Genomic DNA, 24197 nt, shown 5'->3' with positions numbered 1-24197 from the left:
GAATGCGTTACCTAGGGAGGTGGTGGAATCTCCTTCCTTAGAGGTTTTTAAGGTCAGGCTTGACAAAGCCCTGGCTGGGATGATTTAGTTGGGGATTGGTCCTGCCTTGAGAGAGGGTTGGACTAGATGACCTCCTGAGGTCCCTTCCAACCCTGATATTCTATTATTCTAATCAGCTATTTGATTACACAGGTTGAAGTGCACACTAACAGTAATTTTCACCCAGTTCACACATCCAGTAGATCTGAGGGGAACACGGTGTTATTTTACCAATTTATCTGTCATCTTTGCAGAAAGCTTGTGGAGGATTTGGTATTTACAAGTGGAATTTAAAACCCTAAGCTTTTTAGAAAAAAATAAAAGTTCAGTTTAAAAGGCTCAAACTGCTTAGATAAAGATTTGGGATTTTCTCTTGCTTTGATCCAAACTATGATTCTCCTTTTTATGTTGGGGGCAGTGAGATGGGGGGGGGCACGAGAGGGGGAAAGAATTTCCAAATGAAGAGGATATTTATTTGTGGCTTGTGGCTATCATAATCTCTTTCTGGCATTTGTGAGCTTCATTGAACCAAAACCTGCTTACTAAGACTGCACTACTCAAAGCTGTGGAAGCCAATATTTAGCCAAAATACAATATTTTGTTGAGATAATTCCACTATAATAGAAGGGAAACTGCATGGAAATCTGAGGCATTCCCCGTGACTATCTAATGACAGGAGAAGAGTTTAGAAACTTTACACTTTCAGCAATATGTTTATCATTGAGGTACAATGGTTTATGGCTATTAGGCAATTTTGTTTTTACAAAACCTTTTTATCTCGTTTAGAAAGGTGTCTTCTCTACTTTGCCCTTATCTTCAAAACGTTCTGTGGTCCATTTGCCTTACCCCACACCTCCCAACAGCACACACTAGCCAGAACGCCTAATCAAAACTCCAACTGACTCCCTTATGCCTTCCCCCATCAACACGCACTCTCTTTTCATGACCTCCAATACCACATACCTCCAACTCTTTTCTCTGGAGCCTTCCTAGGGTTGAATAACCAATCACTTGGTGCCAATAGTCTCAATTTTCTCCCATAAGCCTTGAGTGGTTCACAAAGTTCACATTTCAGGGGCTCCTTCATTCGATCATTCCAAAATGTACAATATTTGACTGACAATAGGAATCTAAACTTTTAAATAAAGCATGTGCCAGTGAGGCATTACACAGAGACTGGAGACCTACTCTACCATGAAACAGACCCTGTCAAAGGTATTTGGGAGGTCACAGAGAGAAAGCAAGAATATGATAATAGAAAGGAGGGGATGACCAAAGGGAACTTGCAGGAACTGCCATAAACTTTGAAAATGGTTCCCGTTCGATTCAGGTTGAAGAAAGGAGACAGAAGCAAAAATTAAACAAATTCTACCACCCCTAATCTGTAGATACCCAAATAATACCAGATGGGAATTAGTGACCCGGGTATTCTAGATGTTCTTAATTATTTTCAATTATAATAACTTTTAAAAGCTAATGGATTTCATACTTCAAAGAGTCTGACCATCAGCATTTAAAGTGACTGAAATGTTGTTTTGAAATTGTTGGCTCCACAAGCTGATAAAAAAGATATATAGTCTTATAAAGAGATTTCCAAAACATAACAGCTCAAGAGCAAGTATAAATAAACCTCCTCATTACCTATGCAATCCAAAATCCAACCCACTGTTCCATCTCCACCACATGCCAGTACCTGGAAGTCAGGAACATCTCGGAAAAAATTTAACCTGCAAAATAATAAGTAAATGTACTTGTTTAATTGAAATATGAGCAGTTATACATTGTGAGTCTTTCAGTTTTATGATGCCTAATCTTTGTGATTTGTCATATAAAAGAAATACATGCTTCATATAATAAAAACTGGGAAGTTTAACAGTTCCCAATAAAAATCAACTGTATCCATAACACTGATTTTTTTCTTTTGAGGCAGAAAACAAATACGATCCAACAAAAAGTTATCCAATAAATCTAATTAGATTATTAGAACACATTAATTCTTGAGTTTAGAACACTGCAGTATTTTACAAATCGAAGAAGTCTGAATATGAAACATTTGAATCAGTCTGTCTGTGGAAAGAATGGGGAATCCATGGGTCTAAAATTCTGCATTTCTCCTATTTAAAAAGTGATTTTTATCTGAGGCACGTGGTTAAAAAATGCCTTTTCTATATCTACTTTGAGACTCCTAGGCAATAGCTATGTGCACCCCCAGACCACTGCAAAATAAAACAAAACAAAACTTTAAAATAGCTGTAGCTTAACAATCGAAGAACATCCACGTTCAATGATTCATACTTGTAGCAGCTTTTTGTTTATCACATCATTTTTGCTGGTGGTATAGCTTATTCTTTGCCAAAGTACGAAACACAAACAATGTTTTGTTCACTCATCAAAAAATATCCTGCACATACTCAGGTTTCAGAGTAGCAGCCGTGTTGCTTCCGATGAAGTGAGCTGTAGCTCACGAAAGCTTATGCTCAAATAAATTGGTTAGTCTCTAAGGTGCCACTAGTACTCCTTTTCTTTTTGCACATACTCAATAAGTCATCAAATACATAATTTAGAACAATTACACATGAAAACAGGCAGGAAGACTCAAATATCCTAGATTTGTTTGTTTTTAAGGGCCCGATCCTGTAACCTTCACTTAGTCCTCCAAATAAATCATGGCAGGACAAATGTTAAGAAGCTACAGTGCTAAAGTGTTTGTGCACATCACAAACGTTAATGAACAGGTTTAATTTTCAGTTTTGCTTGTAACCTCCCCAAAAACACACAAATATAAATAAATATAACTGGAACATATAAATTACAGAAGTATTTTAAACCAGTCATATTCTGAATGAATGTTCAGGTCTACTCTGAAGTATCTTATATCGATACACAGAACTTCTCCAAACAGTGAACCTTTACAGTTATACCCAGGAACTTCCCATAATGTTTCTTCTGGCTTTGGATAAATGAAGCATACATACAGCCCATTAACTACAAATACAATTTTCAATCCTGCATTAATGGTTAATAATAGTTCCCATATGGTTCCCATATGGTTTCACTCAAACACAGTAACAGTCATCATTGTAAATAAAGAATTGGATGGATTTGCTAACATAGCTTGAAGGAAGGTATAAATATGGTCTATCAAGATTTCTCTAGTCAATTGGCATATTTCTTGCACCTATACCCTCCAATTCACAAAACAGATTTTTTAAACAGTTTGACGGAAATGTTGGGCCTGATTCTCATTTATACAAAGGCCCCTTTACGCCGCCGTGGCAGTATAAAGGGGCCTTAAAGTGGAAGTAAATTTACACTTAATTTAAGTGTACTGTGCACTGTCAGAACAGTAAAACAAGCCTTACTGTACATGAGAATCACATCTATTATCCTTGATTTGCTCAGAAAATTGTCCAGTTATCATTGCTTTACCTATAATAGCCACAGTTATATAAAAATATAAAATAATTTATAATGCATCTATGTTTTCCAACAAAATTGCATATGTATGTATTGTTTCAGCCATTTCAATTCTCTATGTTCAGACTTACACAACCATTGTATCGAGCAGTGGTGGGCAAACTACAGCCCGGGGGCCACATCTGGTCCTCCAGACATTTTAATCTGACCCTCAAGCTCCTGCCAGGAAGCAGGGTCCGGGGCTTGCCCTGCTCTGGTGCTCTAGCCGGGGAGCGGGAACAGGGTCTTGCCCCACTCCACATGGCTCCCAGAAGCAGCGGCATGTCCCCACTCCGGCTCTGATCCATAGGGGCAGCCAGAGGGCTCCACATGCTGCCCCCTCCCAAGCACTGCCCCACAGCTTCCATTGGCTGGGAACTGCAAACAATGGGAGCTGCAGGGGCAGCGCCTATGGACAGGGCAGTGCGCAGAGCTGCCTGGCTGCACCTCCACATAGGAGCTGGAGCGGGAACATGCCGCTGTTTCTGGGAGCTGCTTGAGGAAGTGGTTCATTATATAATGAACATTTCAGATGTAATGGCCTTTAAATACCTATGACACAGTTCCTGCTCAGCTCCTGGAAGTAGCGCTTTCTGCATGGAAACTTCACAAGATCAGCACTGCAGTATGGGATAATAGCTGAGGACTACCACCAGTCTGCAACCATAATGGCAGAGAAGTTGCTGAGATTGGAATGATGTAAGATCAGATAGTACTGACCCTGATAACACACAGTCTACTTGGCCTGGTACTGAAGAATTGTGCGTATGAATGCAAGGTGTGTCACAATCAACTATTAAAGTAAAATGTTAATTAGCATGCTATATCTCTCTAGTGCAGAAAAGGTCAAAGAGCCAAAAAGAGAATGAAATACAAGGGCCTAGTCTACAAAATTCCAACCAATTTAAAAACTGGTTCAGCTCTTTTGGCTCAAACCATGGTGTTCCGAACAGGTTTTAAAAACAGTTTTTCCCAGGGCAGATGTATGGAAAAGGAAAGCAATATTAAATACTCATTGCAGTTGGGTTGTTTTCTAATCATATTTTTTGCTTTGTATTATTATTATTATTGTCATCACTTTATTCGTTTTGTGTGTGTACTGTCAGCTACAGCATTAATTTCTAATTCCAGATAATTTCAAAAATCTGATAGATAGAAAAACTGTTTTTAACATTATTAAAACTAAATTACTAATATTACTTTCACTCGGAAACCTTTACAAGCAAGGTACTCTAAGATCTGTACATTCATGGTAATAAGGAGGCTGGCTTTACAGGTGGAGGGCTAATAAAATAGTACTGAACTAACAAATGTTTGAAAACTCTAATATATTCTCTAAAACAACTAGTCTCTAAAGTCTAGCATAAGCCACATACAGGAGAACCTCAGAGTTACAAATATCTCAGGAATGCAGGTTGTTCGTAACTCTGAACAAAATGTTATGGTTGTTCTTTCAAAGTTTATCACTGAACATTGACTTAATACAGCTTTGAAACTTTGCTATACAGAAGAAAAATGCTGCCTTTACCATTTTAATTTAAATGAAACCAGCATAGAAACAGTTTACTTACCGTGTCAAATCTTTTTTTAAAACTTTCCCTTTAATTTTTTAGTAGTTTACATTTAACACAATACTGTACTGTATTTGCTTTTTTCTTTTTTCTTTCTTTTTTTTTGGTCTCTGCTGCTGCCTGATCGTGCATTTCCGGTTCCAAATGAGGTGTGTGGTTGACTGGTCAGTTCATATCTCTGATGTTCGTAACTATGAGGTTCTACTGTACTCAGATTTTACCTGCACATATCTCAGATGACCTGTATAGCTCTTTCATGTCTTTGCTACTTGTAAGTAATGTAACCTAATATCTCAGTCACATACAGAAATACAGTTGGCGTTTTTACCTTGATGCAGTATATGGATGGGAGAGGGTGGAGAGGGGAAGAAGAAGAAAGCTCACCCTTGGCACTACTTCTTCAGAGTAAATTGGAGACAGATTTTAGTAGGTTTCCATTGAAGCAAAAGTATGACCCCATCGGTTTCTCCCCTTTCCAGGTGATCTCAGCCACTTACTTGCTTCTCCTTCTCTATACACAGAATCCTCGGATTAATTGACTAACCCAACTGATGTATTTTTTCTATCTATCTAATTCATCATTAAACCCCCTTAAACCAAGCACCCACAGAGCAGAACAGAGACCATAGACATAGCAATTAGGTTGTGGAAATATTTACTTCTTAATTATATTTATCATCCCATACAAAAATTGGATGCTAACATGAATATCAATGCCTGAAATTGCTTATTTTCTGGACTCTGTTCTATGAATGGAAAACTAAACACAGCTTTTCTCTCCGTCCAGACTGCCAAAGCTGGCTCGAGTTGGCCGTGTAACTGGACAGCACACACTCCATCCTCATTATAACACTCAGTTACAATGTTGTCTACACTGAAAAGACGCTATTCATGAGATGATAATTACAGTAAATCACTCTAATAAAATCACTTTAATTAAACATGCAGTTTATTACAGTGAGGGGCAAAATATTTCTCTCCTGAGGACTATATTTTAATGTGAGAAGATTAACTGGTATGTGGGTGCCAAGCAGCTGAATAGTTGAAAAATACTGATTTTCAGACAGCACTGTCTGCAACCTAAGGGTGCAACAGTTTTCAACACAACAGATTAGAGAACTAATTGAATAATATATTTGTAAATATATAACCCCAATCCTTCAGTGCATTGTGTACAGGGAGATCTTTGTACTTGTGTGGAGCCCCACTTAATTCACAGGATTCCATACAGATGAAGGCTTCTGCTCATGCAAAATGCATTTTAAGGTCAGGACCTAAATTCGTATTTTGGTGGCCAACATAAGGCATCCAAGTTGAAAATGTTGGCCACTGATGTGGATACTATACCAGTCCATGAATATACTCTGCGTTTTCCTTAAATCAGATTTATGGATTTATTTAGGAATCTATCACACAAAACAAAACAAAACCAGTACAGACCAGTATATGATAATTAGTGATATACCACCAGTCAAACATGGACATGAAAGGATAACTCTGATGTAGAATCAATGACCTCCATTTGAGTGAAATTAGTTTAACCTGATTAATGCCTGAGTCCAAACACACAGTAAAGAGGCACTGTACAAATATGTAGTAAAAAGACACCACATATTATAATTAGCCTACAATCTAAGTTAATGACAAGACACAAGAGGTGGATGAAACAAAGGAGTATGAGTGGAAAGAGGGAAACTGAGATAACGTTGGTATGAACATGTTACATATAGATTAGGTGTGTAAACAATGTAGCTCACCACCTGCTTTGCCATTAACAGACAGTGTTCTGAACACATCACAGCATATATCAGTCTTAAGGAAGGATTTATTAAAAGGAAAATATCACTTTACAAATTTTGGAGAGAAGTTTATAACACATGGAAGAAAGTATGGAGTTGCTTGTGGGAGGAGATTAATGTACTGCAGGCTGGAAAAATAAGTTACTGGAGTGAAGATGGTGATTGATGATATGTGAAGGTAATGGGTCTACTTGGCAGAGCGCAGCTCAGTTGTGAAATGCCTTAAAGGTGGAGATATTCAGTTTCTATTTATATTTGATATGATGGTGAAAAGGAACTAGTCAAGGGTCTCAGAGAGCAGGGTGGCAGAATCGAAGCAATGAGTCAAATGATTTTGGCAGTAACTTTTTTAATGGACTTGAGACTAACAAGGTTACAGTAGTGCAGCCAGAAAGGAGATTACAGTAATTTTGATGTTAGTTAAAAAAAGCCTGAATGGGAGCTTTGGCACACTGGACAGACAAGAAAGGGTGGCTCATGATTTGGTTAAAAAAAACTTTAAAATAAACAATTCAGTTTTCAGGTAACACAGGGTATCCATTGCATATTTGTGCATTTAATACTTTATTGAACAACAGGGCAAACACGTTGTTGAAAATATACACGTATGGACAAGATTTAAGTTACACTTGTTACCATTCATTCTGAGTCTTTATCCACTTGTATTATATTCTTAGGGTTTTAATTATGACAGCAGCAGGGGGCCATGGCAGGCTACAGATTTTCTTTGGGTAAAACATAACTCTTTTTTAGGAAGGAGTCCTTCAGAAAAATCATGGACTCACGATTTTGTTTTGAAGGCTGTGTACCACCACCTTTACTGGCAACTTTTGCCTTCTAAGAAACAGTTCTAGAGTGTATATCTACTTCTCTGAAAGGCTTCACAGATCCCTGGATTTGTAACAGCAAAATGAGCATGAACAGATTGTGATAATGGACTTCAATAATCAAGGAAAAACTGTAATTCTCAAAATAGCTCTGTCATTTGTGAAGTCACAAAGGTCAAGTTGTATAGATTTCCCACTGCACTACAGAGAAAGTTGTGAGGATTCATGCTGCAGACTTATGATGTTTTTTAAGTGGATGGAAGGGAAATTTTTTGTGGTACAAACTTCTGTATGAATTCCTAAAAATGAGATTTTACCAAATTAAGTACTTAAGACAGTTAACACATATACAGTTTTTGTGGACATAATTCCCATGATCAGGTATAAAATAATATAAATTAGACATTTCAAATAAAGTACTTAATGTAATGTGAAGTCTTTTCAGATGGCCAAAGCCTTTGAGAAATGGTGACCTCTCCGCAGTGTCAGTGGGTCTACAGTTCAACTCCTATTCATCCAACTAGTATTTGCCTCTCTGTAAGGTGAATGATGACTGAATTTCAGATTCTTCAAGATCATTAAATCCACGATAACAGTTATTGACAGAAGTAGAAGACTCCTATAGAGATATAACAACCAAACACGGAAACTCTTTTCAAGGCTAAAAACACAGGTGCTCGTCACAAATTGCACAATGTATCAGGCTGGCAATTTTCATGTCAATTTGTTAACTGTGGCAGTCTATAACTGTGCAGTACCTTTTATGCTTGTGTTTATACTTCAGCTGCTGCATTTGCAGGGTTCTTCTAGTGCACCCGTATCTTTCTGCTCCCAAATAAAGAATTTCTAAGCCATTAATTCAGGTGCCAGTGCTTAGAGCACTGCTGCTGAGCAGCAGTTGATTTTGGGACCCTGCAGCTGGTCTTTGGTGAGAAACTAATATCCCCGACTCAGATGCGGAAGATTTGTTTAATGACATCATGTACATGTTTTTATTTACACTATGTACATGAGTGCTCTCAATTTTAAACTGAGATAGACCCAACCACACGCAGCTCTGAAAACCATAGCTTAGCCAGTCTGAGAAGCCACCAGGATGTTGTAGTCTGGGACGCAGGCAGTTAGATCTAGTAGTCAGAGCAGGGGTGATCATTTCTAGTGCTCAGATCAGTCATGGTCAGAAGCCAGGAACCAGAGGTCAGAAATAGAGACAGAGTCAAGTCAAGGGTCGGAGACAGAGTCAATAGTCAGGGGTGGGGCACAGAAGCAGGGATCTGAAACAAGCCTGGAGGGCAGGAACCAGGAACAGGACAGGAAGGCAGGAATCAGGAACAAGGCAGGGCTCAAGAGTCAGGCAAGAAGGCATCATTCAATGTAGCAGCCACCCAGAGATTTGCCTAGTTGCTAAGACAACTTCCTGCGCCTCTTTCTGACTTAAATAGTGAATCTGAGCCAACTGAAGAGGCCGTAAATCTCCTCCAATGGGGAGCTTGGTGGATGGTGCCTATGGTGAGCTCTGGTCCACTAGCCCACACTCTCTGCTGGTACAAGCAAGTGGCCGAGTGGTGGCTGAAGACTGCTTGGGGACCTGTGTTTGAGACCCCTGATCACTTACACAGGAGCATCTGCCTTTGTCTCAGTCCCTCCAGATCTCCATCCATTCTCGGAACTGCTACAGAATATCTCCCTCCGAGATGACCTGACCATTTCCCAGTCAGGATACAGACAGCAGCAGCAGATTCAACACATTGACCTCTACCAACCTGTTACTGTTCAGCAGATTCATTTTCATATGCACACTAACTGTCGTTCTAAAAGGTACAATCTCCTTCTGAAATGCTTTGTTGAATAGGAGAGAATTAGTGGGGAAAGTTGAATCCACTGTGTCCAGAATTTATTTAAACTCTTCAAAAAAATGACAGATATGATTCCATTAATGGGCCAACCTTGCCCCTGTCTCTGTCTGGGCTGAGGCTCAATTGGTACTGCAGCAGCCTGTTTCTGTGGATGGGCCCTCTGCGGCAATATGCACGGGGAAAAGGCTCTGGGCATTCCATCATAGAGGTGAGGCTGAGGGACCCAGCCAGTGGGTTCTAATTGCTTCCATGGAGTGCTACAGTTTCAGACCTGTTCTGCAACCTGGGGTTTTCCTACTCTCCTGGTTCCCCTGCATATTTGTTCAGTGCTCTCAACAGCACAAAGATCCCCTTCGAAAATAAACTGAAAACTTTCAATTAACTTTAACTGAACAGAAAACAACTAAAGTGCACAGTAATAATATAAACAATACATAAGTCCAATAAACATATCTGAAGTGAAATTAAATGCTCAATAAAATAGTCTCAAGAGAGACAATTTAAATGGATTATGGTGATCATGAAAAATGTGAATAAATAATTTAAAAATAAATATTTATGTTGCATTTATATAGCCCTTTTCGATTTAGTAATAGTGGTGGGAAGTGCATACTTCTTGATTATTTCTCGTTGTGGTATTCAACTCCCCTCCATATTTCCCTTTACTTGAAATGCAATATATGGTGAAATTTAATAAATGTAAAGGTTTGACTGACAATCTCAAATAACTGGCTTGTGTTTGATAAAACGCCTATGTGAAGACAAACAAAAAATGGGTAAATGAGTTAGACAATAGGTTTATTCAACTGTCTGGAGTTTCACAGAACCAACTTCCTGTAAAAGGGACAACTTATACACAATCCACACTCTAGTGCCTGAATGAAGAAGGGCTGGCAAGAGATACCTGGAAACATACGAGTATTCATTTCTATGCAATAAATAAAAAAAACTTGATTAATTAAATACAATAACTGCTTGAAAATTGATTAGAAATTTCTTCAAAGAAACACTAAGTAAAACAGTTAGTTTCCTAATTAGAAGAGAAATTCAAAAAAACCTAAAAACCACTGTTATGGTTCAAAGAGAGAGAGTGTTTGAAAGTTGAGACTCCCAGTTTAGGGCTTTGAGTCTGCACCTAATACTGCCCTCTTGTGCTTATGCCTTAAAACACATTCTCTCTTTATATCATCACAAGTTATCTGACAAAATGTTACAAAGTAAAATATAAACTACAATTACTGTCAGTACACAGAGGTTCCAGACTTGCTTTGATTTTTAAATCTCAATAAAATTTACAAAGTAAGCTAAATTTGAAGAAAGCTATTTCAGTAGCTTTAAAAATTGTCAAGTTGGTACTCAGTCTGAAGTATGGGGTCTGAAGGATTATACAGTTCATAAAATGGTACAGGGTCATGCCCTCGTAAGATTTAGCAATAACCTCTGACATAGCATGCTATAATTTCCCAATCTATTCATTCATGTTTGGTCTATGCCCAAGGTGAGTTTAATGAAACACAAAAAAATCCCCAAAGTCCTCAAAACAATAAAAGCAAAAACCCAAAACCTGCCTTTGCATCGGATGCAGGAGAATATCATAGGCAAGAAAAAAATATATCATGGATCCCATAGTTTCAAGGTTTCTCAATATATTTTTTTCCATTCCACAGATTCTAAGTTTCTATTTTCCTTTAGAAGACACAGCCACCACAATGCAACACACCTTGAAAATCCAAGTCGTAAAAAACCTGAGCCTGATTTGCCCTCACTTTCACCAATTTTACATCAATATAAAACTGCAATGATATTAATGGATTTACACCTGATTTACATGGGTATAAAAGGAGATTCAGGTCCTGAGTCTCCAGCCTTCATTAAGCAGCAATAGCAGAAACTCTTTAACATACCATTCTTAGTGACTTAAAATCAGACTAGTTGGTTATATGCTACCCATTATGCTCCTTCCACTGGGAGCCTGTTGGAAGTGGGAGAAGCAGGGAAGGGGCATGCTGGAAGTAGAGTGGAGAACCAGTGGGATTGCTGCAGCCAGCATAACCTAGATACGCCCTTAGGCTGTTCTAAATTACATCAACTGCCAATTTTGCTCCCGGTGGCTCCATGATCTATAGAATGAGTAGGTGTGTTAGGGACAATGTCATTTTTTGGGGAAAATATTCCATAGTTAGAAGACAGAAGGAAATATTTCTACCACAAGTAGCTTATTGAGGCTGCTCAGATATATGGTATATTAGAGGCAGTCGACAGGTGAGGGTGGAAATCACAGAACAGATCTGACACACTGCACTCGGGGCTATCAATACCACATATATGATGCTTTTATATGTGTACATTCACACATAATTTTTGTCATTTCTGCAGTTAATACATAAATATGTGCTGCTGACACATTCAAAAACATACTATATCTATGTGTATCAGGGTGTTTATTTAATTATGCAGTATTTTATTAAATGAGTTCCTGGTAATGCTATTAGCCTTTGACTTACCCTGGCATTGGTCCATTTCCAGCAAGACTGTAAACTTGACGAGGATTTAAAAGGTACTGAAATTTTCTGTAAATTCTGCAAAAGAGAAAAAGTTAGGAGAAAAGTGTTTAGTAATTTTTTTTAAATTAATAAATTATGCTTTTGGATTTTTGAAAAAACAAAACAAATGGAAGAAATTTGAATAAAATAACGTAAGCGGTTAACATAAATTGTACCTTAATACATTTAATAATTTAAGATAAAATCTCACATTATTACAATAAAGCAAATCAAATATATGATTGTTTCTATTACAATTTATATAGCTCTGTATATGTGCATAGAGTTTTGCAGGTATAGCATTGAGACAAGGTTCAAATACAGAGTAAATAAATAACAGGTGAGTAGACATCACCAGCATGTGGGTGGGATAGGTATGGTGACAAAGAAAAGGATGAGGCAAAACAGCACCTGGGAAAGCATTTGGGTACAAAATTTTAGAAGCACAATTTTATACCTGCAATTAATTATTGGCACAAAATTAATTAAAATAAAATTAATTGTGGAGGCAAATGCTAGCATTTAGACATCTATTTGATTTGAGGGTGCAATCAGATGGCAAAGTAGTAGTGTTTTTACCCACCAAAAATTACAAAATCATTTTTATTTTTCCCAGTGTTTTATATATATGGGAATTTTGGCTTATAATAATTGGAGCTCTCATGTTCTGACCATTTATTAAAAATATGTAGGAATGCAAATGGGGAGCACCTGATAGGGCACGCTGATCCAGAAACAGGAATCATCATGAAAAAAAGGTGTGGAGTCATCACTAGGAGACAAAATTAGTATGGAAGTGCTGAGCAGAGGGTGTGCGAGGAGAGTACAAGCATAGTTGGAGAGTGGAGCAGAGATTCATGAGGCAGTCATGAAAAGCCTTGAAAAGCCTTAGTTAAAATTAAATGTTTTCCCCGAATATCAATGTCACAATGGGACTTATTGATACAGTTATACAAAGATTTGTCATATCCCATAACCAAAAATAGCCATCAAATATTTATTAGGATAAAGAAAACAATTTGCAAAAGGGTTGGCAAGACTTTTTTTTATTGTAAGCTTTGTGGGGCTGGCACCATCTTTTTGCTCTGTGTTTGTACAGTGCCTAGCACAGTGGGGTCCATGTGCATGATTAGAGGTTTTAGGCACTATGATAAATAAATAAACAAACAACAAACAACAACAATTTTCTGTTAAAAATTAAGGCTATGTCTCCTAAAACTAGGATACGTTTTGTTTCACAGTATTGAATTGTTTAAATAATTCCTAGTAATGACAACGACTAGAATTGTTTCCTTGTCATAAATCTTCTTTTCCACTTCTCACTCATGGATGAGAAAATTCCTCATGGAGTGACCCTCTGACACGGTGACTGGGATCTATCATACTAATTTGAGTTCATAAAGCCTTTCCTCCTTCTTGTAATTTAAATGTATATTTCCTCAGAATAATTGACATTTTGGCATCACACATTTTAATACTGTATTAGTTTTTTCACTGTAATATCTCTCTCTTCCTTATCTGTTCCTTTTTAAAAATCTCTGTTTAGTTGTTGTTTTTTTCTCCCACTCTGCTCCATTTTCACCCTACTTTTCCATTAGATTTTTCCTCTCTGCTCCTTTGTCCACAGATGTTCCCCTAAGCAAAATGGGAATCTAATAACATCTGAACTGAACTTTTGAACTTACAATGTTTAAATGGTTTCAAATGAGAAAAAAACCAAAGTTGCCTGTACATAATATCTATGTACTTTTTTGGTAATAAATGTGTAATTTACCAGGGTAGGAGAGGGAAAGGCTTTATTTAAACAAACCTCTTAAAATATAGTCATCTGTAAATGACCATACTGAAGATTTTCTTTAAAGTCCAATCATTTATCAATGCTTGTCAGTCCCTTGATAAATCACCCCACCCACTCTCACTCACTCATATTACAACAGCCCTAGTACCAGTCATGAGAGAAAGTCAATGTGTGTGACTGGCTTCATCTTGCAGATGGGCAGACTACTCTGAATTATCATGATGATTACTAAACCAGACGTGTGACAGGTGGATTTTAAAATGCTGTCTGTCTTTTCACAAACATTTAGCTATAAAGAGTGCAGTATCTTATTCATGAGAAGGCAAAAGATTGCACTTCCAATTTGCCGGCTGGTGTACATATGTGCCAGCCCTCTTTGACGGACATAATCTCTCTTAAGAGAGCACCAACCCAGAATAGCCAGTAGTCCAGTTAGGACAAAACAGTCAATCTCTCTTTCAATTTCTGCTGTCAGACCTGCTCTACTTTGTGCAAATAATTAAATATTCATTAGGCCACAGACTAGGAGACTCTGACACTTTAGCCTGGTGGTTAGGGCACATCACAGGTGACTGCCTTAAATGTTCATCCATTAGCTATTTGGGGTGGGTCATAACTCATCAGTCTGAAGTGAATGAGTCTGATAGTGCTGATTTTAACTACTACCTGGGCACAGTTTACAGTGAGTCAAGTGACATTCTTACTCAATATTTTCACCACACTAATAATCTTCACCCGATCACATTATAATGTAGAGACTAGCAAATATTCTTATCACTGCCCTCTTACTTGAACATATCCTATTCCAGCCAGTAGATATGTTCAAGTCAGCACTATCAGAATCATTCAGTGATGAGTCATGGTGAGCCCACACATCCTGCTTTCTACTATTGTAACGCTAAGATTTACTCTTTGTGCAAAAGCCAGAACTCGGGAATGATTCATTTCAGTTCATACGTTTACTAAGAAGAAGGAAGAAATTGCCTGTAAATGTTTCCCTTTATGCTAAACTGTAACTGTCTGAAACAATGTGAGTGATATGCTCAAGATTGGGAAATGGACAGTTAAATAATTTCTCTGCCCCAGTTTGAAATGTACAGTAGCAAACAGCAATTATTCTGACATGTTGCTTTTTCATGTAGAGGAGGATAATTAATGCACCCTGCCTTGTGACTGGGTTTGGGGGATGGAGGACCGCAGACAGAATCACGAGGCAGAGTGGCAGGTAGCACTACTGCACCTAGCTCATTGGGCGGACTGCTACGATGGGTTGGGCTGATTTTCTTGGGATGAAAATCAAGCCTTTAAAAGAAGACAGACGATATACTGGGAGGCTAAAAATCATCTCTAAAGGAAAGGTGGCTAGACTGGGAGGAGAAGTCGGTCGTAAGAGTGGTCCATTACGGGCATTCATATTAGGTGAATTTAGCTTTAAAACATCCATACTGACATGGAGAAAGGAGTAGAGCCTACTGCATAGTGAGATGTACCTTTCCTTAAAAAAGGGTAAAAGGAGCAACATTTCCTGCTAGGACAGTCTGAATTCAAAAGGCATATTTTTGAGACATGGCGCAGAAACAGCTGCAATGCCAAATGAGAGTTTATGAACCCATAGCAGTCATAGCTGGGATCTTGGTTGGGGTAGCCACAGTATTTTTTTAAATCACATGTTATGATTTGGTTTAGTATGTGAAGGCTCTCTTAATATCATTATGAGATTTGCTGCACTTCTATGTAATCATTTTTAATGGGAATATATGTTTGGTACACAAAAAACTTGGATTCGTCAGTTTAATCTTAATGCTATTTTCCTGTTATTGTATACTGTATTTAATTGTATTTTTTTCTAATCCTTTATAAACACTTTTTCTCTACAGCCGTAGCGTATCCTTGGTCCAAGTCAATGTTAAAATGTTGTAAACAGAGTCACTATCTAGCCCACCACCTAAAAAGAAAGTATAATTGGAGCAAGTTTCATAGTATCCTTTATTTTATAAATATATCTACTAGTTGTTCAACTTTTTTTGTTTACTACTATATGGATTTCTTTAAAATCTCAAGAATAACATTTTATTAAACTATATAAATTTGCCAAGCCACTGCTTATTGAAAATAATTTGGATTTTATTACTTGTAATAAAGATAACACGAGACACTGCTGAAGAAAAAAAGAGGCTACTAGCCATAGTAACTTTTGTTCTCTGAATATGTTGCCTCAACAGATCAACATGCTGTGTGAATGCACTGTGCCAATATTCAAGAAGATACCCACTTGCCCTACTCTAAACTATTCCTCAGTCTCCTTCCCTTCAGTTTCAGAGGTGTGGCTAGAATAAGAAAGAAACTAAGGGAAAGATACAGGTATTTATAAAATTAGTTCTATAATGCTGAAACAGAAGGGTATGTGTACACTTCCCAAAAGGCTAACTGCATTGAAATGGGGTGGTACAATATGGAGGGGGGTAGAATCTCTGAGCGTGAACTTCTACACTGCTATTTTTTGCCTGACAGCACAAGCCCTGTGAGCCCCAATCAGTTGATATGGACTCTAGATTCACTGCCATGGGCTTGGGATTTTTTTGGTTTTGTTTTTTTGCTGTGTTCATGTACCCACAGTCTCACAGTGGAGATCCGCAGAGACAACATCATGAAGAACTACCGGATTCTTAACAAAATCTGTCACAACCTTTCTTTATTGAATGAAACTCGATTAAAAATTGTAGCTCAGCTCATCATGATACATCAAATAAAGAAAATCCTAAGTAAAGTCTGTAGATCAGCTTTCAGTAAAACATCACCTTAATGTGCGTGAGCCAAGATAATGAAATTCTAGTCTATAAAAATTAGGTGTTTTTACACTACTGTAATTTCTATTTGGGGAATGTGCCATAGCTCATAAACCTTAAATTTCAGCCACTTGAAAAGTCTACCGCTGTTGCTGAAATAAGTGCACACACTACGATGGAGTCAGTATGACTCAGAAGAAAATGTTCTCACTCTGGACCAGAAGTTTAGGGGTACAAGGCTCATGCAAGGACCTAACCTAACACAGTAGTTCCCCTTACCTCCTTCAAGTTCTTAAAAAACAAAACAAAACAAAAAACTACAAAACCAAACCAAAAAACACTAACTACAAAAACACACCAAAAGCACGTTTCTTCCAAGGGACCTAAAATCACTCGTCCTCCTTTCAAATACTACTTTTACTAAATAACAAATAAATCCACCCTCAAAAATCCTGGGACTAACAAGGGACAACAACAAACACTGCTGGATAGTCATTGTGGTTTTGTTACATCCTATCCTCTATCTTTTAGCTATATAGTGTCTGGGGCAGAAACCATGCACATGATTCTATATTGCCTCATGCTTTGAGTAGTCACATTTACACCTGTGCAAAGTGAGTGCAAAGTGGGTGTAAAGTGCTATAATTTCACTTTGCACAGGTGTAAATGACTATATAAGGTGCAAAACAGTAGAGAAAAATGCCCCATTTTGCCCTGTGTAGCCGCTACAGTCTATAATTATCTGTTACCTGTCCTTGGTTGCTGTCCAGATAGCAATTCAAAAAAGGCATTCCAAGAAAATTAAAAAAGTAAAATACTATTACTATGACCAGGTCCTGAAGACTTATTCACACTTAAGAATTAATCCTTTAATACAACATGTGCCCTTAATTACATTCTTGTTATTCTTCTGAAATGTTACTTGCACTGAGATGAAATGACCACAGCAGTACACCTTAAAGGTATAGAGCAAAATCCTCTTCAGAGGATATTCTGCCTATGGGCCAAGAGCACATTTCTAGCCACATTAGGTCTGCCTATGGTGAAAAGATAGTTCCAGTCTCATTTATGGACAGCCTCCTTGTGGTGATTGATTGGGAAGTCTCCATGTTGGCTATTTTAGATCAATTACCTGCTTTTGACACAATTAACCATAAACTATTGTTAACATCTGTATGGGTTATGCCAGTGATTAGCTAATTCGCTTGAGTTGCGTCATTTTTCTTTCCCCTGAGCACTCAGATGGTAGTTTTAGTCCATTACTTTTTTGCTCTGAGAATCTCTCCAGTGGGTGCCACAGGGTTCTACTCTGTTACCTTTGCCAATACAAATTAGGAGAGACCATTAGGGGACATGGTGAATTAATTGGGCTGTTGTGCCTTAGAATGCAGACAACACTGCATCATCATTTCATTAGACACAGAAAGAACAGCTGATCAGCCTTCTCAGTATCTAGCCAAAACCTGGGAGTGGCTGAGACAGACAAAATTAAGGTAATGTTGGTGTTCGGGAGTGTGAGGGGGGGAACTGGAGAAAAGTAGCAGTGGTTATATTTACTCCTTCCCTTGACTAACAATTTGGGAGTCCTGTTGTAACCTTTGCTGCTTCTTGATATCCAAGTAGCTGCAATGCCCAAGAATACTTTATTTAGCACTTGGCTAGAAGACTGCAACCTAGCCTTCTGGGAGTGTCAAGGCCAGATTAAGACATTGGCACTACAAGCATGACACTAGCTCCTGAAGTTGCATGACGACACCAGAATTTCAGCTTTAGTTGAAAATAAAATTATATTTCTAGCACTCGTGGCTTTGAAGGAAATCTCGAAAATATGACTTGAGAGTAACTGATACAGTGATTTCTGTGCGCGTTGCAGACAGTCTGACACAATAGTTTTAAGAGGTCTGCGCTTCCCCATGCATCATAGTGGGTGTTAACTCTCAAACTTGCTGCTTCGCAGGGGGGTCCAGCAGACACAAGCTCGGTAGAGGAGCTGGGGGTGGGAAGGGGCTCCCTGCCACCACTCTGTCATGGCTCTGCTGGGGTAGTGTGACTACTAAGCTACACTTACACACACGTTTAACTTAACACTTGTGACTAGTCCCATTAAAGTCAATGTGATTATTAACATACATAAAGTTAAGCAGATATGTAAATGTTTGCAGGATCAAGACTTAATACTTTACAGCCATTATTCTAATGCTTCCCTTTTGTAGTCCTCATAATACGTGGCCAGTGTGGCCAGTATTATAATGAGGGTGGAAAACTTTTTTTATTGTTCATATTAAGGGTAGATTTACATCAGAACAAAAAGTATGTCTATTGCTCTTTGATAGACCATTAGCCTAAATGGCTAACTATTATGGGAATTATAAAGAGAATTGTTAAAATATCAGAATTAGTACAAGAGATAGAAGAGCAAATTAAATTATAATACTCCTGAGGGAATTCTGCAGGACTGCGCTTCCGCAGAAAATGTCCCCCCGCAGAATTCCTGCAGAAAATGGCAGGGAAGCAAAGGGATGCCACATGAGGCGACCATGGGCACAGTTTTTGGGTGGGATTGCCCCCCTCCAAACAGAGAAGAGGCATTGGGGGGCAAACGGGGTTACATGCCACTGCTCCCCGCCACTTTTGCAAGCGCAGAGCTGCGTCTGAGCTCTGCTGACTCTGGAGCTTAATGCCGCCTCTGGGTCCTAGTGCCAGTCATGCTACCTTTCTGTGTACAACAGTGGGTAACCGCAGTGGGGCTGGGTAAGAGGAGATGGGGGATATGAGGGAAGGAGAGCGAGGGGGAAAGACAATGGGGAAGAAATGGGGGAATGGAGAAGAAAAGGAGATAGGGGAATCGCTGGGAGAAGCAGGAGCCTGGCATGTGGCATCCCCTTGGCAGCAATTGGGGCTCTCCCATTAAACAGGCCCATTGAATCCTCACTCTGACAAGCCCTAACCCCCTACACATGGATCCCTCCAACGAGCCCCCCACACCCAGACCCCCACCCCACTGATCCCAACCAGTTACACATGGACCCCTACTCCATCAAGCCCCACTCCCCCAGCACCCAGACCCCACCACTGAGCCCCACACACCCAGACCCGCCCTCCTGAACCCCAACCACCTTCACCTGGATCCCTGCAGAGTCCCATTGCCCCTGTACCTGGAACACCGAAATGAGCCCCTGTGCATCCAGATCTCCCACTGAGCCACCCGTACCCAGATTGCCCCACATGGACACCTCTCACCTCATACCTAGATCTCCCCACACTAAGCTCTCCACACTTGGATCCTGCTGAGCTGAGCTTGTCCACCCACACCTGGTGCATCTAGTGCAGAGGGCCAGGGCCCTGGGGTGTTTCTGGGGCAAGTGCAGCCCTTGCACTGTGTCACTGTCAGGTGCAGCCTCACTGCCGAGTCCCTGTACCAAAGAAGGTGGGAGCTTCAGGGTGATCTCCCACCTCAATGCTCCCCACTGCCATGCTGGAGCCACATTTATTTACTGACAAATAAAATTTGCAGAATTTTAAAATATTGTGTGCATAATTTTTAATTTTTTGGCACAGAATTCCCTCAGGAATAATTATATACATAAATCACTGGATATAGTTGATATTTGGGGTCTTGAACCAAGAATATTGCAGAGAACTCACTCTTATCACTAACTACCGTACTAATACCTCTGCAGAAAAGAATACTAGGGATGTCCAAATCTAAGGCATCACATTTTTAAAATGTACTCCAAAAGTCATTCAAAACTAGTTGCTCTTCAGGTTGTCAACTGCATTTTGACACAAAGGATCAACATATCAGAAAGACTGACAAACTTTTAAAACAAAAGAAGAAAAGAACATACCTTTCTCCTTGTTTCCCCCCACTTTTAGGGTTGACAAAAACTAAAAGTGGATGAGTTCCTGGAACTGGAGTGATCTAAAAGTAGGGAATAACACATGCATTTGTTAATGTTGTGTGTTGCATTCAATTTATCCTACAGTAGACAGAAAGCAACAAGCTTAATGCAAACTCAGCCTGTGCTCCTGTAACTGTAATCCAGTTGAAATAATTCCACAATTTGCAATAATTCCCTTTTGACTGATTTTTTACAAATTTTGTCATTTATTATTCTCTCTCTGGCATACTGCTGTGCTGCCATTTTAAACATAAGTTCCACTGAAGTCAATTCAGCCTTGGCACATATAAACTATATAGCTAAATAAAGGATGTACACATCTGCTGATGCAAGAAACGAATAACTTTGATCTGAGAGAGCAGGTATATGCCATGGCAGACAAGCAATAAAGAAAACACAAGGTCTCAAGAAAGAAATGTCTTTTTAAAACAAAGTAAAACTAGCATTCCCAGTCCTTTGGCGAATGTTTTCAGCCAAGTCTCCAGGTGTGTCTGAACCTAAACTATGTGAAATGTTGAACCTAAAGGTGATTTCACAAGATGATCCGTATTTTTTTTCATGTTACTAACCCTCACTAATTGAAATGGCATAAAACCAAGTATTTTTTGTAAAAAGTGTAGCAATCAGTACCAGTCAAAGATAGAAATACTAATATTGGAGAAGTGAATGCTCTCTATGTGCTTCCCCTCTCTCAGCTGGGGATGTAACATAATAGATATTGACAGGTTTCAGAGTAGCAGCCATGTTAGTCTGTATTCGCAAAAAGAAAAGGAGTACTTGTGGCACCTCAGAGACTAACCAATTTATTTGAGCATAAGCTTTCGTGAGCTACAGCTCACTTCATCGGATGCATTCCAATGAAGTGAGCTGTAGCTCACGAAAGCTTATGCTCAAATAAATTTGTTAGTCTCTAAGGTGCCACAAGTACTCTATAATAGATATTGACATCAGTTTTTAGCTTAGAAGCAAAACTATCACCACCCTAGCAGACAATATAATTGCTTTGTACTTTCAGATATTATGAGGCACATCCTCAGCTGATGTAAATTATCATAGCTTGAGTGACATGAATGAATTTATGAATATATTCACCAGCTGAGGATCTGATCCTGTATCCCTTTTCAATCCATTAAGCAACAGTTTTACATTAAAGTTCTCAACACCATTTTATACAAACATTACATGAAAAAACACCTTGAATGCATATTAAGGTTGTAAAGTTGAGCACTCACAAATTAGCAAAAGCCAGAATTAAGAGTGTCCTTGCTCTCAGCTGTTCTGCCTGATCCCCATGGCAAAGTCCTGCTCAGCTCCTGTAGCCCTGGGCTGGAGCATATTCAGTACAGATGGAATCTTCAGGGAGTTTATCTGCTAAACTCTAGCAAGTCTCCACTGAGTATGTGCAAACAGATTTTTCAGAGGTTTATAAATTGGCCGGATTAGGTTGATTTTTGATGGAGACAGCAAAAAGCACATAATTGAACAAAAAATTCAGTTTCTATATTAAAATTCAAGTGCTTGCTCCAAAGCACAGAGGCATTAGTAGTTCTCAATAAAATAACTACTATTTTTTTTAATATTGTCAAAATAAAGTATTTCTCCTTAATCTCATTCTCTCTCAAACTTTTTCAGTGAAAACTTCCAAAATACTCAGTCTAGGACAGACATACGCCATGGAAAAATTCAGTTAAAGTTTGATAATGCAATCAGCAATTGAAAAAAAGTCTTAAAATGTAGTGTCATGCAATCTTACTGATAGACAGCACTACCAGTTCCACCTACAACTGTATACAGAGTGGTTCTGATTCTGATCTAATTTACACCAGGGTAAATCAGGAGTAAGTACAGTGAAGTCAATGGAGTTACCCAAGTGTAAAACCAATACAACACCAGAAGCAGGCCAAATATATCTATACAGAGTATGCACTGGATGTTTGTGCATCAGTATACTTTGGATATAAAATTGCAGGATATATTAAGGATTGTCATGTATTTATTTCTTATCTATAATTTTAATCAATTTTAGTTGTTTAGTCCAATTCCAATGATGTTTTTTCCTGTGAACTAAGTGTAAACCAATGATACTCATTGTGACAAAGATGGACTACCTATCTGAAATCCCTTAGGACTCAGGTTAATTAATGAGACTCATCTTAAGGTTACACATGATCTATTACTTCCTCTAATTAGAAATAATAATCCTGATCATTATGCTGGTTAACTAGAAAGAAGTAAGATTAATGTGCTTAACTATGATTAATAGTCTTCTCTAAGTAGCACAGATCCTCAATGCCACTGAGTTACCTGCACTTTCTTCTGTGATTATGTTTTTTTTTCTTGATACTTTTCTAAACAAAAAAATAAATCTCATAGATGCAATTATTTCCCTTTCAAAGCTTTTATATTTCAAAGTCCAACCATATTATCATAGGTAAAAGTTCTTGGACCATCTAAATAGCCTAATAATCAATTTCTATTCTATTCCATTCTGAAAAAAATAAGGTCTCTTTCAATTAATTTCTTACAGCTTTTCTAAATGACTTTTCTAAATAATGTAGACATTTCCAGATAATTCAAAATGCAACCTGAGATTTAGACTAAATTAGTGAACGTTTTCATGCCTTAATTTAATTTAAAGAAGGCCTTCCTGAAGTCATAGAACAGGTCACTCAAATGATCTGGGCCCAATCCTGCAACAGAAGTCTTGCCATTGTTTTCAATAGAAGACCAGACATCTCTTTACAATGAGGACCACACTACCAATCTCACAGAAATGTTGTGAGGATCTGTTAATGTTTATATAGTGTTTTGAGACTATAAAACAGTAAATAAGTGCCAATTATTAAGTTTTCTGATCCAAATATTTGTCTTCCAAGTTAAACTGCCTGAACACCTGTTTTGAGTAAATTACTGATGGCAGTTTATATATTTTATAGGGAGATGGCAACATTATAAAACAAAAATCTTGTCTTGGATTATTATTGATCCAACAAAGTATAAGCATTTGTTATTTTACTGTGTAATTAAGTAGTAAAAATACACATTAACCGTAACTACAAAAATTTAGCATCAGAGTGTCTTATACAGAAAATTAGGACACCAATATGAATGGACAATTTACTATATTTACTGAATTTATTAACCAAATCTGAGTCCTTATATAAATGTTGTTAGGAAGAACTATAAAATAAGTTCAAAAACTAAAACCCTCACAGATCTGGAGAATCTCACAGACCCATAGACTTTACAACCAAAAGAACCATCATGATCATCTAGTCTGACCTCCGACACACCACAGACCACAGAACCTCACCCGTCCACCCTGTAATAAACCTATAACCTCTGCCTGAGTTACTGAAGTCTTCAAATCTTTATTTAATGACTTCAAGTTATAGAGTGCATCATTTACTCTGGTTCAAACCAGCGAGTGACCTGTGCCCCATGCTGCAGAGGAAAGTGAAAACCTCCCAGGGTCTCTGCCACTCTGACCTGGGGGAAAATTCTTTCCTGACTCCATATATGGCGACCAGTTAGACCCTGAGCAGATGGGTGAGACCCACCAGTCAGAAACCTGAGAAAGAATTCTCTGTACTAACTCAGAGCCCGCCCCATACTGTATT

At 38.4% G+C, this 24197-nt stretch overlaps 1 protein-coding gene across 2 annotated transcripts in view; it reads right to left on the bottom strand.

Annotated features, from left to right (window-relative positions):
- DGKB (diacylglycerol kinase beta) overlaps positions 1-24197 on the bottom strand; it is a 452380-nt gene that overhangs the window by 272570 nt on the left and 155613 nt on the right. For both annotated transcript variants that reach the window (XM_073333808.2, XM_073333809.2), the window contains exons 15-17: positions 20524-20597; positions 12053-12127; positions 1681-1766 (exon numbers count right to left, since the gene is read on the bottom strand). In XM_073333808.2, coding sequence (XP_073189909.1) covers positions 1681-1766; positions 12053-12127; positions 20524-20597 — 235 coding nt within the window. The remainder of the gene's footprint in view (positions 1-1680; positions 1767-12052; positions 12128-20523; positions 20598-24197) is intronic.

This window comes from Lepidochelys kempii, chromosome 2, assembly GCF_965140285.1.
Source record: "Lepidochelys kempii isolate rLepKem1 chromosome 2, rLepKem1.hap1, whole genome shotgun sequence".
Taxonomy (NCBI): domain Eukaryota; kingdom Metazoa; phylum Chordata; order Testudines; family Cheloniidae; genus Lepidochelys; species Lepidochelys kempii.
Note: the sequence above shows the minus strand (reverse complement) of the source record. Positions and strands in the feature narration are given on the sequence as shown.